General features: G+C 41.9%; 1 protein-coding gene across 1 annotated transcript; it reads right to left on the bottom strand.

Moving 5' to 3' along the window:
• Window positions 1-7663: 7663 nt before the first annotated feature.
• Window positions 7664-15896, bottom strand: Fzd4 (frizzled class receptor 4). The gene is made up of 2 exons (XM_010633783.2): window positions 15646-15896; window positions 7664-13177 (listed from the first exon to the last, which is right to left on the bottom strand). Exons 1-2 carry the CDS (start codon window positions 15775-15777, stop codon window positions 11849-11851), a joined length of 1461 nt encoding a protein of 486 aa, XP_010632085.2. The 5' UTR covers window positions 15778-15896; the 3' UTR covers window positions 7664-11848.
• Between the last annotated feature and the right edge of the window lie 6 nt (window positions 15897-15902).

Below are 15902 nucleotides of genomic sequence, written 5' to 3' on the forward strand. Positions count from 1 at the left end.
GGAGAGAACTGCTCTAGAAACGCATAAGGGGAATGTTTCATGTCACTGCTTCTCGGGATTCCTAGGCACATGGGTACTAAGAAGTGCTGGTAAAAAGGGTTTTCTCCTAAGCAAAAACATAAACGAAAACAATCTTAATTTCTGGGGACAATGAACTGTATTAATTTTCTATCACCTCCTGAAGCTGCTCTTCCTCTATTCAACACTAGGTGTCAGGAGAATCTTGTTGTAAAACAAACAAAACTTCTAAAATGCTGACGGGGTGTGTGGGGGGGAGATAATTTTCCCGGTGTTCAAATTTCTCAGTAAAAAATATTTTTAATGAGAGGAAGCATGGCAATAGCCTGGAACTTACCTCTGGAGTAACATATCTGTTGAGTCACAAAATAGCTATAATTCCTCAGACTAACTGCAAAAACGAAAGGTTTTATAGAATCATAACAAATAGATTTTTGTTGAAATATCTGTGGTAAACGTATGTCTTGCAGGAAATTCCATTAGGTTTACACTATTTATTTAATAGAAATAATCTCTGCGATTATTTGCATTTATTTCTGAAGGAGGATGTTTTTCCTTCCTCAGAATAAGTTCAGGAAATGGGTGAAATGTTCAGGAAGTTAGCTAAATGCTGATGTAAATCTAAGAGGAAGGTCTGTTGTTTAAAAAAGAGGGGTTGCAAAGAAAACCTAGGAAGTGGTTTTCTTGCTCACTTATGGAAAATGTTATACAGAATTTCTGATTTAAAAGGAAGAAGACTATGAAAAACGTGTGTGCCTATGATAGCTTTTTTGGTGATTGTTAGGCAACCCAGACTTGCGGATAATAGTAGCCAGCAAAGAAAACTGTGTCAAGAAAGGAAATCTAGACAGGCAAGGTGAATTAAGTTTCTATAAAATGAAGCCTTGATTATGGAATTACAGCTGTTTTAGGCAATAAACTGTGACAGGAAACTTGGAGTCCTGAAGGGTTTGTGGGTCTTTACCTTCCCATAAATGATTAAACACTACTTTCTACCATGAGGACTCTGAACCTTCCACAAGTACATGTGTCGTGCTGACCCTAGACAAAGAGAGAGTCTCAGTGCGGGGAAATCCAAGCTCTCAGGGGTGCTGGTCAGTGCTGCACTCTGCTGTGGTCCTGTATATTATATATCTGTAGCTGACCATGTAGGGCAAGTTGTATCAGATGTACAGTGCAAACAGAATTCCTTGCCTTTGAAACACTGGAGTGCCTATTAGATATAAAGATTCAGCTCACTGAACAGGGCTGCAGAGGACTCAGTGCATTGTGTTTTCTTTGAAAATCACCCCCTTTTCCATCTCTCTGCTTCTACCTTTATTGAGGCCCATGGCTTCTCATCCATGCATTAGCTGACCATCTTCCCAACCCAAAATCCACACAGCAGCCACAGGAAAATAAAATAAGTAAGTACATGTTTTAAAGCCATGTTGGTAAGAATACTTACATGGAAATGGCCCTTCAAACTGGTGCTGACTCCCTCGCGCCAAGCGCAGGATTGATAAGACCTCCCTGTCGGGGACTTGGCCTCACTACCTTGCCTCCCACTCTGAGAAACTCAGGCTCCAGTTACACTGCAATGACTTGAAGCTCTGTTACCTCCCTTTTGGCAACTTACAGCCAAGTTTATTCACACATTTATCCCTCTCGCTTTGTGTAAAGTAGGACTACTGGTCATGCACCTTCTTTTAACTTCTATAGAGCAATCACTTTGGATTTCTAGAATTATGACTTGAAAGTAGCAAAAGAAAGTTTCAGAGGACACAGGGCAGACTCGCTGTAAAGTAGGGATTTATGTGATGCCCTCCTCAGTGCAAATATTATAAATCAATGCATGTGCGGAGAAAAGATGTTCAGCTGGAGGCATTTGGTTACATCTAATGACCAAATCTCTCCAATACCACATCAGGAGCAAATTTTAACTTTTATATTTTACACATTGAATTTAGAAGATTGTTCTGAGGAGCAGATCCAGTCTTGAAAGTGTTACGGTCTCTATGCTCCACCTCCTTCCCTTTCTCTTCTTGTGCTCTCCTCACAAATTTGCATGAGACAAACCTGTCCTTTTAGGGGCCAGATAGTGAGTTGACAACATTTTAGAACCTGTTTCACTACAGTGGGCACTCAGAAGCTGATCTACACTAGCTAAACCAACAAGAGCTTGGGCCTTTAAGAAGAGGTTACACAGCAAGGTTGATAGATCTAGCAGCGCCGATTTGGGGGAGGGAATAGAATGAGACACACGGCTTCCTGCCATAAACTTTTGGAGGGAACTCTGTGTCCTATTTATCTCACTGATCCCCAGTGCCTTCCCAGGACAATGGCTATCACATGATGGACCCTCATCCCACCAATCAACAAATAAATCAACTAAGCAGAAGGGGATTTGCTATTCCAGGTCTGGAGTTTTAAGCTTGTTAATAACAGCTGAATTCTTTCTCTATCTTGTCATTTGCATTTTGGAACACTGACTTGGAATTTGTCTTTCATGTTTTTTGTTTTATTTTGTTGTTTTGTGGTCCCGGAGATTGACCCCAGGGCTTTTGCACTGAGCTATATCCTCAGGCCTTTTTTATTTGGAGACAGGATCCCACTAAGTTTTTTAGTTGTTCAGGCAGGGCTCAAACTTGAGATCCTCATGCCTCAGCCTTCCAAAGTGCTGAGATCATAGGCATACCACCATGCCTGGCTCAATTCTGCTTACTTTGTTTTGTTTTAAATCACTATCGCTCTCCTTCTGCCTCCCACTTGGGTACTATGCATGTAGTAGACTGTGCATTTGTTGGAGGAAAGGAGAAAAAAGGGAGAGACAATTACAACAAGCAACAGAGAGGAGCAGGCGATCATTCTCTAATTCACATTTGAAGCTAAAAAGTTTTCTGAGGCCAGTGCACTAGCATTTTTCCAGAAAATACTGCTGATGTGACAGCTTTTGTCACCTTTGGTTTCCTTTCTCTGCTGGCCACATTTTTCACACAGACTTTTCAGTTCTTCAGTTCTCAACAAATAAGGCAATCAAATCTCCTTAGCTTCCTTCCTTTCTCTCTCTCTCTCTCTCTCTCTCTCTCTCTTTCCTCCTTTCCTTATTCCATTCCTCTTTTTACCCTTCTCTTTCTCCCTCCCTTCCTTCCTTCCATGAATGTTCCAGGAACTGCGCCAGGCTCTGAGTATTCAGAGTCAACCTGGGTGATTAGAGTCATGCTTAAGGAGCTCAGTCTAGTAGGGAAAAGAATACAGCCTTGGAGTGTTGCGAACACGCACAAAGGCTCCCAGAGTTGAAGGCCCGGAAACTCAAAGTGACCAAAAATGAACTGGAAAGGAAGGCAGGAAGTTGTAAACAGGAAGATCCAGGAAGTCTTCCCAGGAGAAGTGACATACACTTCAGTTGTGAAGGAGGAACAGATATAACCTAGTTGAAGAAAGGTGGAAAGAGCTTTTCAGGCAAAAGAAACACACACACACACACACACACACACACACACACACACACATGCACGCACGCACGCACACCAACAGGCAACTGAGGAGGCTGAGGCAGGAGACCTGCTTAAGCAATTGAGTTTGAGATCAACCATCGAAATACAGTGAGATCCTCTCTCCAAAACAAAACAAAACAAAAAGCAAAGACAAGTGTGAGAAGCAAATGAAAATGAAAAAAATGTTGAAGCTAGAAGAAACAAGCACAAGTTTTCCTATGTTACTTATCGATTTTATCTCTTGGCTTTATACTCTACCCATTTTTACCACATATCAACTAAAATGATGCACTTCTCAGGCACTTTAGGAAAATTTACATAGCCAATCATTTCATCTCTTAAGTAGAAAGGCATTGACAATTTGGGCTAGCTGTAAGATTAAGTACATTCTTGGGTGAAAACAAGATTAGACCTGAGGAAGATAAAAATATGCTACCCCAAGTGTACTTCTTTGGCATAGTTCAAGTTGGTTATCGAGAGAAATAGTAGACCTTTGCAAACATAAGAATGGCTCTGAAAAGCTATCCTTTGGAAAAATAAATTTACATCTACTTTAGAACATAGCAGAGGCAGGCATAGCCTTTTCTTTTTGATATCCTTCCCTCCGTCCCACCTAGCAAAGATCCCCTCGGGAAGAATAGGTTAGGAGTCTGATCAGAAATTGCCAGAGGTGGGTGTTATGCGGGAGCCTTTATCCACATTAAGAAGGCTACCCTTTCTCACTGTGCACATTCTCCACAGCCTCCCATAGCCTTCCCTGCACAAGCACAAGCCCCTATCTTGTGGTTAAACTCAGCCATTTTGCTCCCCACCCCTGCTTTGAGTTATGTGCTTAGGCATATAATACTTTTTCTTTTTTTCACAGTCTAAATTTCTTCAGAGAAGAATTTAAAACTTCTCCTAGGTGCTGATAGGAAGCCATGAGGGAAGTTGGTGAAAATCAGCAAATTGATGGGAAATGTATCATTTGATTTTTGCAGTTTTCTCCCTGTAAAAGAGAAGTTGAAATCTTTTGCCATGAAGGCTGAATGGATGGATCAATGGGCCATCCTAGGATGAGGAGGCTAAAGAAATAGGACAGGGTAGCTCTAGGCATTCCAGGTAATAACACAGCCCATTTTAAAGTCTTTTGGACTAAATCTTTGCAAATCCAATGTATTTTCAGAATATTTAATAATATCCTCCCAGTCTTACCAACTCAGCTGTACTGCAAAAGAAAACTGAGGAAAGGAGCAAGCCCTTCTCCCAGTGTGGTTTATTTCTGTTCACAGAAACTCTAAAAACAGGAGGCCAAGGTTGACCTCTTTAGTCGAGTCATTTCAACTTTAAAATTATGATTGCATGTGAAAGCTAAAATGGGAAAGAGAAAAAATCAGTTCTCAGGACAGAAATACTAAAAACTCTTGAGCTGCATTCCAGTTAGGGTCCTGCCCCTGCACACAGAGCTCCCATTGTGGGTGGATGGGTGGGAGATCAGCTAAGACCAGTTGGGACCAGTTGAGGGTCAAGGGATCATAAGGTTTACACTATAGGTGACCAGTTTACAGATAAATATATTTATTAATCTTCAAAAACAGCTCAAGGCCAGCTCTCACTATTGAGAAATAATGGCTGGCAAAGCACTTACCCACATTCAATGAACTATTTTGTAGTAAAGAAGTCAAGGGGCTAGAGTGTGAATTTGTTCCCTAGGGCATCCATAACAAATTATCACATACTGCATGGCTTAAGACAACAGAAACTTATTCTCACGCAGTTCTGAAGGCTACAAGTCTGAAATCAAGGTTGGTTCCTTATGGAGGCTCTGAGGAAGAATCTCCAATGCCTCTCCTAGCTTTGGGAGGTTCCCAGAAATATTTGGTGTTTCTGGCCTGCCACTGTATAACTTCAACTTTGCCTTCACATGGTGTTTTTCTCTATCTGCATCAACATTTTCTTCTTCACAGATGGATACCCTATTGGGTAGAGGCCCCTCTAATCTAGTATGAACTTGTTTTAACTAAATTACATTGAAAAGACCCTATTTCCAAGTAAGGTCACCTTCACAGGTATTGAGGGTTAGGACTTCAACATATCTTTTAGAGGAGACATAATGCAACCCATAGGAATGTGAAATGAAAGCAAAAAGAAAACCTATATAAAATGAAAACAAATGCAAACCCCAAGTGAGGTATGAGATCTGGCCATCCAGCTTCCTGTCTCCCTGTTGTGTTCCTTTTGCCCTCTGTATATCTGGAGGAAGGCGATCCTTGCCCTGCTTACTTAAGAAATGTGGTGAGAATAAAGTAAAATAATGTAAGTATCTTCTATTGGGAAAGTGTTTCTACAAGTACAAGGGATTATTATGAATTCATTCCAGATTGTGTTGACTTGTCCTTAACTTCATAACTACTTAATGAGTAGGTAATGGAATGAGAAACATAGCCTGTCTTACAGGGAAGAGAATTTAAATTACATGCCTCCTTTCATTTAAAGTCTGAGATAAAAATACAATAGCAATCTACAGGTAAGGAGAGTAGTATTACAAGTTCTTGTACACAGGACTTTTTACTCACCCCAAAACACGGTGGTATTCCAAGTGAATTTAAAGGGTTGAAACAAATTTAAAAGCAAACTAAAAGCTCTGATCTCATCAGGGACATCAGCAGATATCTCCAATGGCAGTAGCTCTCCTCTCTGTGTGGTTCATAGCATTATTGGACTCCATGACAATGTCCTGATAATTGCTCTGAATTTGCTTTGCCCGATAACTTTTCTGGATATCAGGACATAGACCACCCAACTTATAAAATTAGCTAAAGAAAACATTTTCCAACTAACTGATGTAACACAATCCCATGTCTATTACACAAAATAGAACTATTATGTAGTCAGAAGAAAAAACAAGATAAAAAATTTAATGTTTTTAAAAAGCTCCCATTTCTCTTTTTAAAAGGCCTAAAGCTCTAGCGGTAATGAGAAAGTTTGTGTGCCACCAGATTAAGTTAACAGGACTTATAGGTAAAGATGGTCACCCCTAGAAATGCTAAAAAGAGGTGTCATGGGGATAACAGCTGGAGAACTACAGTTACACCCAAAGCATCCTGTGATCTACTTGAGTGCTACTGATGACTACAGTAGTGATAAATTCAGTTGACCTTGGATTGTGGGGGTTTGCTGACCCAGAAGAAATCCCAGAGGGAAAAAATAGCACTAGTAAAAAATAAACAAAGAGGCCCCAAGAAAGTATTTTCAATCTGCCATGCAAACTGAACCCCCTCTTTCTCACTGTGAGGTGTATATGCTTCTGAGAGATTATCCTATACTTTCAGAAATAAGCCAAATCACACATTAGTTAATAAACAAAACTTTATTTTCCTTTAATACAAAAATTAAATAGTAAGGTTTTTTGTACAATGATAAATTAGAAATTTACAGTACAGACATCAATGCAGACATACTTTTGTACATCCTTAAAAGCAGGGTCTTTTTCCTTTGAAATTCAGGAATTCATTCAGGGCAGGTATACAGGAATTTGCCTGGTACCACTATGTTGAACATCAGAAAGTCCCCCAGGTTGGCCTCCAGGTTTCTGGAGCTTTGGGGTGGCATGAGGATCCAAGAAAAGGCCAGAGTGCAACTAGCTTGACCACCATACAATATAGGCTCTTATTTTATCTTTTGGCATACTGCACCTGAGTCCCCTTTTCTTATGAAGAGCACAAGAGGCCTTCATCATTAGACTTTCTAAATAAAGCCTCACAACATCCCTGTGAGGTAGAAGAACTCAGAACTATTTGCATGCCCTACTGGGAGAGATGGAGAAAACAGCTTGTCCCTCCCAAAACCCACAATGAAGTCAGTGCCTATGAATAGGACTGGGAATTTTTAACAACCTGAGAGGGAAGATAGACCCAAATTTTGTGGGGCAGAACTGCTCTCAACCCTCTTTTCAGAAGCTTTCTGGGACGACAGTGGTCATGTACTGAATATTGCAGGAAACCAAAAGAGGTACAAAGGTTTTTGAGGACATGGCTCATATGGGATCCCAAAAAGGTCCACTACAAACTGCTTGGGTGAATATTAGAAATCTGATGCAAAGAGGTAAAATAAGGTAAATAGGAAACAAACAAGACACTACTGGGGCAACTGGGTTTACCAGGGAAAGAGGCTGTCAGTGGGATCCATGGTTCACTTCCCTCCTGGTACTGTCAAGTGTGCCATTACTGCATGTTTGCACGTCAATAGGCAGCAACAAAGAGCTCTATCCAGGCTACAGTGAAACAAAATCCATTATTTAAGCTTCCAGTATCTGATCCTTGGTAGCACAATTCTATCTTAGGAGTTTCCAAGATCTGTGACCTAGTCACAGAAGAAAAATGATAACCCAGGTCTTTTACCAGACATAATGCAAACCCAGACATGGACTCTGAACTCAAACACAATAAAGGAACAAAGAAAATTATCAGAGCCCTGGGATTTGGCATGACTGGCTCAAAGAGCAACTCTTTCCAATTTGCTGTATCACAAAATGAAATTCAAGATGTAGTCTGATTTTAAGAGGTTCCTTCCAAAGCCTGTGCTCTGCAGTTCCCTTTTGTAACTGTTGCTGTAGGTACCTGATCAGAAGCCAAGATCACACCATCTTGGAGAAATCCCTTTAAATGAGCCAGTCCCTGTTGGGCTTCCTCATGTCCCCAGGTACCAGCTTGGTTCTGAACATAAAAAGAAACCACTTAATTCCATGACCAGGAAAGGGGCCAGGGAGTTCGGAGCTAGGCGCACTCCATAGGATGGTAATGCAGAATCTAATACAGAAGTTTTCCAGATTCTGTTTCTGGGGAATGCAGGTAAGGGAGTGACCCAAGAAAGGGGAAAAAAAATCAACAAGCATCTCAGAGAAATGAAAAGTATCACTCCTCCAGTTTCAGGGTCCTTAGCAAGCTGCCAGCCCAGAAGTAGACTCAACAATCAGGAAATGGAGCTCCATAAAGGAAGAAGGATATGAATCAATCAAATAGCGTAACCAGATGGTTCTGGCCAATTCCTCCCATGTTCCTCTGTTTTGAGATTTTACCTTTATGAAGCAGGAGAAAAGTCTGCCAGAGAGGAGGTTGGACTGAGGTACCCTTGGTCCAGTTTAATTAAATCTCTGGAGGCCAAGGGGTTTTTGTAAAAGCTACAACCAGACCTATGTAGTCTAGATTTTAAAGGAAAGAAAAAAAAAGAAAAAACTAACTTTTTTCCTAGTCTGACACTGTCTTCAAATATGCCCGTACAAGTCACAAGGAACAACTGAAACACAACCTGCCTGTCTGCAAAGCCACAGTAGGTGTGGGAACTTGTTTCCATGTATTTTGTTCTGTCTTCCCAGGGACTTCCATGGAGACTGTCATGAAGCAGAGCTGATAATTTCTGTCACAACCCCTGTAACTGATTGAGAAGGAATCCTGGGAAAGGATGAAAGAAGTGTTAAAGGTACAATGACCCAGAAAGAGGTCTGTGGAAAAGAGACAATGACACTTATTTGAATTCCAGAGGCCCCTACACCTTCAGGAAACCAGCAGCTAAGCACACCCAGGGCACATCTGTCCTACATCCATTAGAACAGAGCTTAGCTCCTGCGGCATCCCGAAGGCACCTAACACAGGGTTTACACACAGTGGGCACTCAATAAATGAACTGATAATTGACTTTTGCTTTTATAAAGCAAATTATCAATTTAACAGAATGTAGAATTGCTTGAAGGACACTGAAAATAACTCCTCAGCCACAAAGTTCCTTTCTTGAAACTGTAAACACTCTCCATTGTCTGCAATGTGAAAGGCCTATAATGCTGTGGCATTGCTAAGGCTACTAATCCAGTTTGTATACCAACATCATTTCTGATCAAATGTACCTTTCCCAGAAAAGGCAACAGATCTATGGATCAGACAGTCAAACCCCCAAAATTGTCAGGGAACTTGCTCCAGCATTTAGAACTTAGGTGTCCATGTTCAACCAAGTGATCTTCTATTGTTATGATTATTATTTAATCATTGACAAATACTGAATGCCTACTCCATTCCCAGCCCTCGGCTAGGTGCTGCCTTGGTCATACAATCACTGAAGCATGACAAGGAATTGCATTACAAACCCCTATACGCTAATAGCAAGGGCACTCCCTCACTGCATAATCTTCCTTCCTTCCCTGAGCCAAACTCTACACACAACTCCCAAGACACCAGGGCGGAGCGTGAGTAAGGGCAGACTCTGCCCCTGGGTGCATGCTCCAGGGTCCTGAACAGCTATGGGAACCATCTACAAGCATCAGCACGAGGAGTCCACATTTTACATTTTGTGGGCAATGCAGCCTCAGAGTTAAACTGGTCCTTCCAGCGATCAGTTCTCATGTTCCTGGAGACCTAACCCAGAGTCCAACTGCACAAAGCAGCAGGGGCCACCCAGGCTCAGACAGCTTCTATTTCAAAAGCCCCAGGACTCTCCCTTGCAAACGTGCAATGGACCTTATATGTATCTTGATTGCAGACAGCTCAGTAACATGTAAAAATAAGAGAAAAGAAGGATGGAAAATGTCAAACCATGGGCTAAAGCTTAAACCAAAATAAAGACATGCTTATTTCCAGAATTTGATCACCTATTTGGAATTCTGAGTCTCTGGTAATGTTTCTCCACAAAAGGAAAAAAATAGTTTTCCTATTTTTAAAAAGGCATGAATTAATAAATAATGAGTCACTTCCAAGCAGTTGCTGAAGCAAAGACAGGTACAAGTTACAAGGAGAGCAACCTGTGACGTGGACAACAAATTGTCCCAGAGATCTGGTGATTAGAATGCCTAAGGCAGATTAAGCAAAATGTCAGCTACAAGTTTAAAAGAACTGCAACTTTTGATAGGCTGCTAGGGGGTACCCCGTTATGAAGAAATTAAAACATAAATTTTAAAGGCTTTGGATACTTCCACATAAGGCAATTAAGATTTTGCAGTTTATTTCATATGGTCTACACTTTATTCCCTGCTAACCAATCCAGCTCCTGGCTGGCATTCTGGGGATTCATTAAGCACCATATAAATACTCCAGGCCACACTGCCTCCAATGAAATCTTACAAGGAGCCTTTGCCAATTACTAGGGAACAATTATGTGCCAAGTACTTGGCTTAGTTGTCCTTAGTTCTCTTTACAAAAAAGAGTAAGTCTCCAGTGTGGTAAGTAGACTAGACTCTGATAACATTCTTATGCTAAGGGGGGAAAAGGCACTATCAGTCTAAGAATGCAAGATGACCATAGTTTTAAAGTTAGTTGAGTATATTATGTCATGGTCCAAGAATGTGCTTTTAATTGTAATTGACACACACAAATTACACAGTTAATCTGTGTGAATGCAAAGTTGCCAAGAAATTTAACATTTCAGCTCTTCCAGACTGGCGTCTGCATAGATGCAATCACACAAAGTAAAATATATTAAGTCCCCTTTGCTCAATGCACTATGTCTCTGGGGTTGGTAAGGTAAGTCAACTTTGCAAATCTCATTTTCCTCTGAATTAAGTGATTGTCAGAAAGTGAATCACCCTTCTTTTCCCCCTTGTTAGGCATGCTGCACTGCAAAAATTCCTATAAAAATACCTTTTTTTAAGTCATTAGTGTAAAGTGAAAACAGCAGCAGCCTGGAACAGAGATGTTGAAATTCAAGAGAGGAGGAAAGACAAGAAAAATCCACTGGATACCTTATAGTTGTCAGAACAGTACTTTGTTTGTTCAAACAATTCTGTTTTATGACAAAGGCACTGAAATATTTTGACACCATCTCTTGGGAGTGCAATCCACAAAGTTCTAAACAGAAGACAGTGCACCGCAAAAGATGTTTATGTTAGATCAGCCAAACTGTAAAACTCTTGTAACACTTCTCTGAACTCCACGTTTCCAGTGTTTACAGATCACTTTTGCTATCTGAAAGATCTAGTTAATATTTAAAATTTTAAAGGGTTAAAAAAATTAATCTTTCTTTCTGCAGGTTACCAACTCACAGCTCAAATCCCACCCTGTAAGGAAAAACAGCATCGCCCTGGCCTTCATCTAGGCAGGACCTCTATGCTCTAAGCTGCGACCTGCTAAAATGATCAACATTTTTACTTTTCACGGCTTTGAAATACTCTAACTGGCTTTTCTCCATTTTGGATCATTCCAAAGTCTGCAGCAAACTAATTCATTTTTATGATGCTGGGTGGGGGTGATGGGTGGTAGATTGATGGGGGTTGCTTTTGGGTGTTGCTAGTTTGTTCAAACTGAGATTCACTGTATCAAACTTCTAGTAGCGCTTCCACAGAAAGGCTGGCATTCTCCCCTTCAAGTTGAGGAAAGCACAGAGTGTGCCTAGACTTACACCACAGTTTCATTGCCTGTCCCAGGCTTCACCCAACCATTCCCTCTCTTTTCTCTCTTTACCTTCCCAGAATTCACCAACCGGTTGGAACACTTCTGCCATGTGTGAAGAGTTTTGGCAGACCAAATCCACATTCCTGAAGTGATACCCACCAGCAAAGACATGAAAATTTTCAACATTTCAACTGCCATATTTGAGTCATCTGCAGAATACCGAAAGAGCGCCCAATTGGAGATTTCATAGAAATAACAGGCAATCACACAGGTTGCAGGAACAGTGTAGAGTACTGAGAAGACACCAATCTTAACCATCAGCCTTTCCAACTTGTCTGTTTTTGTCCCATCCTTTTGAAGATTTGACCGAATTTTGAATAAGGCCACCAAACCTGCAGCAATGAATAAAGTTCCAATCACCAAGTAAGTGAAGAGGGGAGCCACCACAAAGCCAGTGAGGGCATCAAGGTTTTGGTTCCCAACATAGCACAGGCCAGTCAGTTCATCTGCATCCACCAGTCTCATAATCAAGATGACAATGGTTTTCACTGCAGGGATGGCCCAGGCTGCAATGTGGAAATAAGAGCTGTGCATTTCAATGGCTTCATGACCCCATTTGAGTCCAGCTGCCAAAAACCAAGTAAGTGTCAAAATAACCCACCAGATAGAGCTGGCCATTCCAAAAAAGTACATCAGCAAGAAAATTATTGCACATCCTGTGTTCTTAAGTCCTTCTTGGATGAGAACTGGTTCTGCAGCCTCTTCAAAATCGCAGGATATCCTTTCCCGGCCTACAGTTAGCCTGACAATATAAGCAATGCTATAAATATTATAGCACATACTCAGAAATATGATGGGGCGCTCAGGGTAAGAAAACCTGGAAGAATCAATCAGGAAGGTCAGCACAGTGAAGGTGGTAGAAATGAAGCACAGGCTGGCCCAGACTGCCATCCATACGTCAGTGAACTCCTTTGCTGAGCGGCTGTACAAGCCAGCATCGTAGCCACACTTGAGAACACAGTTCAGGCTCCTTTTTACCCAGATGTACTGATCAGAATTGGTTCCCACGGAGTGACACTCTTCCCCAGGCTGGCTGGGGGTTTTGTGAGGTAAAGGCACCTCTTCATCACCTGGCCCTTCCATGCACATGTGGTTGTGGTCATTCTGGGGTGGAAATTTGCTGCAGTTCAGGCTCTCTGGCCAGGCAAATCCAAATTCCCTCAGGACAGGCTCACAGCGTCTCTTGACTGAAAGACACATGCCACCACACGGGCCGATAGGGATGTTGATTTTCTCTGTGCACATTGGCACATAGACCGAACAAAGGAAGAACTGGAAAAGTAATGAAATGAACAGAGAAAACAATGACTTGAAGTTTGACCAAATGCTTGCTCAAAACTGAGTGAATACTTCTAGGCAATGTACATACCTACTCAGCCTACTGGGAGTGTCGGTCTGTTTACTCTAACCTCCAACAAGGGTGACTAATAATCTATCACTTTTAAACATTTTTTTGTTAGCATGGCTCTAGTAATTGTCCCCAGAGAAACATACACATATCCATACATAAATGGGTGTGAAGAATTACATAGTCTTTCTTCATATAACCATTAAAAAAATAAACTTTTCAAAGCTAACTTTCAAATTCCTTCCCTTTTAACAACTATTTGCAGCACTGGGGACTGAACCCAGGATCTTTGCACTGAGCTACATCTCTAGCCCTTTTTAAAGATAAAATAAGTGAATCTGATGCTGAAAAAATAAAAGGAGGGTAGAAGGAACAGGGGGGAAGAAAAGAATTTCAATGTTATGCACATGTACTAATTTCCTAAAATGAATGTAATCACTATGTACTATAAACACGTACTAAGAAAAATTTTAAAATATATATATTTTTGAGACGGGGTCTTGTCAAGCTGCTAAACTGCCCACACTGGGCTCAAAATTGTGCAGCATCCCAGAGTTCTGTGATTAAAGTATATGTGACCACCCCAGTCTTAGCTAATATTTGAAAGAGCTGAAGAGTCTAGTAAAATGACTCATTTAAGGGGGTGCTTTATTTTATCCCCATTTTATTGGGGGGGGCACAGGGGATCGAACTCAGGTCCTAGTGCTTGCAAGGGAGGTGCCGGAACCACTGAGCTAAATCCTCAGCCCTTTATCCCCATTTCTTTATCATTTCAAAAGATATAGATTTTGTTAACATTCTTTTAAAAAAAATTTAAATCAGTCTACAGGAACAAAAACTGTACCCAGACACTATTTAGACCCAAGAAAGAACTGCAAATGGTCAACAGGGGTTTGTTTGGCTAGGGTTTCTTCAATGAATAATAATGAAATATAATAGGAAATGTAAATGGTAAGTCCCTGAAACTGCAATACCAGCAAAGGAGAGTCCAGTTGCTGTCCTCAATTCCTCCAGCATTGATAAACAGTCTCCTTGGCTCCTTACAGATGTTGTCTATGAAGTCTAGAGTTACAAGTAACTATTTTCCAGCATGTAAAGGGATCCAGTCCTGTCCTTCAAAGCAGTTTGGCTGTTTCCCAGGATACATGTAATTAAAAATATATATCCCTGCAAAAGCTGTTTCTCCAACAAAATTCCCACTGGTGTCAGGATATGCACTGCTTCCAAATGGATCATTTCTTAAGGTTTTATAACCGAGTTCTAAAGTTCTGAAACTTCCAAACGGATATTTCACCAGCAACAGGTCTAATCCCAAGCATCTTTCCAAAACCACAATCCAACTTTTAAAATGACCTATGTAAAGACATGCAGCTAGGAAGTAAACAGAATGTCTGTTTCTTATCTCTCAGAATTTAGAGCCAGAACCATAGATTTCTGAAGCCTGTAGCCTGGGCACTGACCTCTATTTTTCCCCCCAATTGCTCCCTTTTCTAAAATTTCTAAAAATCCCTTAGCCTCACCAATCAAAACACAATGTTAAAATTTTAAATTTTCCTTTCAGCTCTCCCACTCCTGGTGAATAGGCTGTTTTTGTAAGATTATAACCACCCTGTATATGCAAATTTCTTTCTTCACTTATTGTACAACAATTTCTGCATCATTACACATTGCAAAGCTTTTTAAAAAAAATGACTAAAAATAGGAAGGAAACCCTTCTGATATACAGACCACTTTCCTGGAGCCTTTTCTTTCCCTCCAAGCACTAAACCTGCCTTCAAGCCTGAGGATAAGAAAGAACTCAAGCCAACTACTCCTTGCAATGACCTCTAAAACCAAGGGGGAATATGCGCCGAGGGGCCGTCCCGCAGAAGCAGTGCAGTGGTATTTTATTTAATCACACACACACACACACACACACACACACACACACACACTCCTTTACGGGGAGAAAGGAGGTCAGTAAGGGTCAGGAGTAAGGGTCGGGAAAGGGAGAAGTTTTTGCCTCCTTATCTCTCCTTCCAAATCTGAGCTGCAGCTGGCTGCCCTGCTGGGGACTCTCCCACCTAGCAGCAGTGGCTACAATCCTTGGCAGGTAACCCTTAACTCCACTGGGGTTAGGGGCTTGGCCAGACATGGGTGGGCAAGGGAGAGAAACGGAAGGGCGGGGTGTAAGTGCGGGTTCTTGCGCAGGCCAGATGACTTACACAACGTTTTGGCTTCCAGTCCCTGGGAAGTGACTGCAAAGTTCTGGTAGGGATGGAAATCTCTTCTCCCGGGGAGCTGTACCCCTCGGGCTAGCAAGGCATAGGGTGCTAGACTTGGCAGGAGCTCCACAGAGGGAGGCTGGGGCGTCCCTGCCAAAGGGGTCCCGCCAGGGGTCGGGGTCGCCCACCTGCAACTGGCTGGAGCAGCCGTACTGGATGAGGGGCGTGAAAGTTGTCAGTTGCAACTCGGCGTCCGCCTGCAGCTCGTGCCCCACCAGGTTGGGCATCTTAGTCACGTTGTAGCCGAGGTTCTGGCACATGGAGATGCGGATGGGGTCGCAGCGCCGCTCCTCTTCGTCCCCGAAGCCCCGCGCTGGACCCAGAAGCAGCAGGAACGGCAGCAGCAGTCCCAGACTGAGCCCGACGCTTCCTGCGGGCGCCCGGG

The sequence above is a fragment of the Fukomys damarensis genome, unplaced genomic scaffold (genome assembly GCF_012274545.1).
Source record: "Fukomys damarensis isolate Sample0158 unplaced genomic scaffold, DMR_v1.0_HiC HiC_scaffold_16, whole genome shotgun sequence".
NCBI lineage: Eukaryota > Metazoa > Chordata > Mammalia > Rodentia > Bathyergidae > Fukomys > Fukomys damarensis.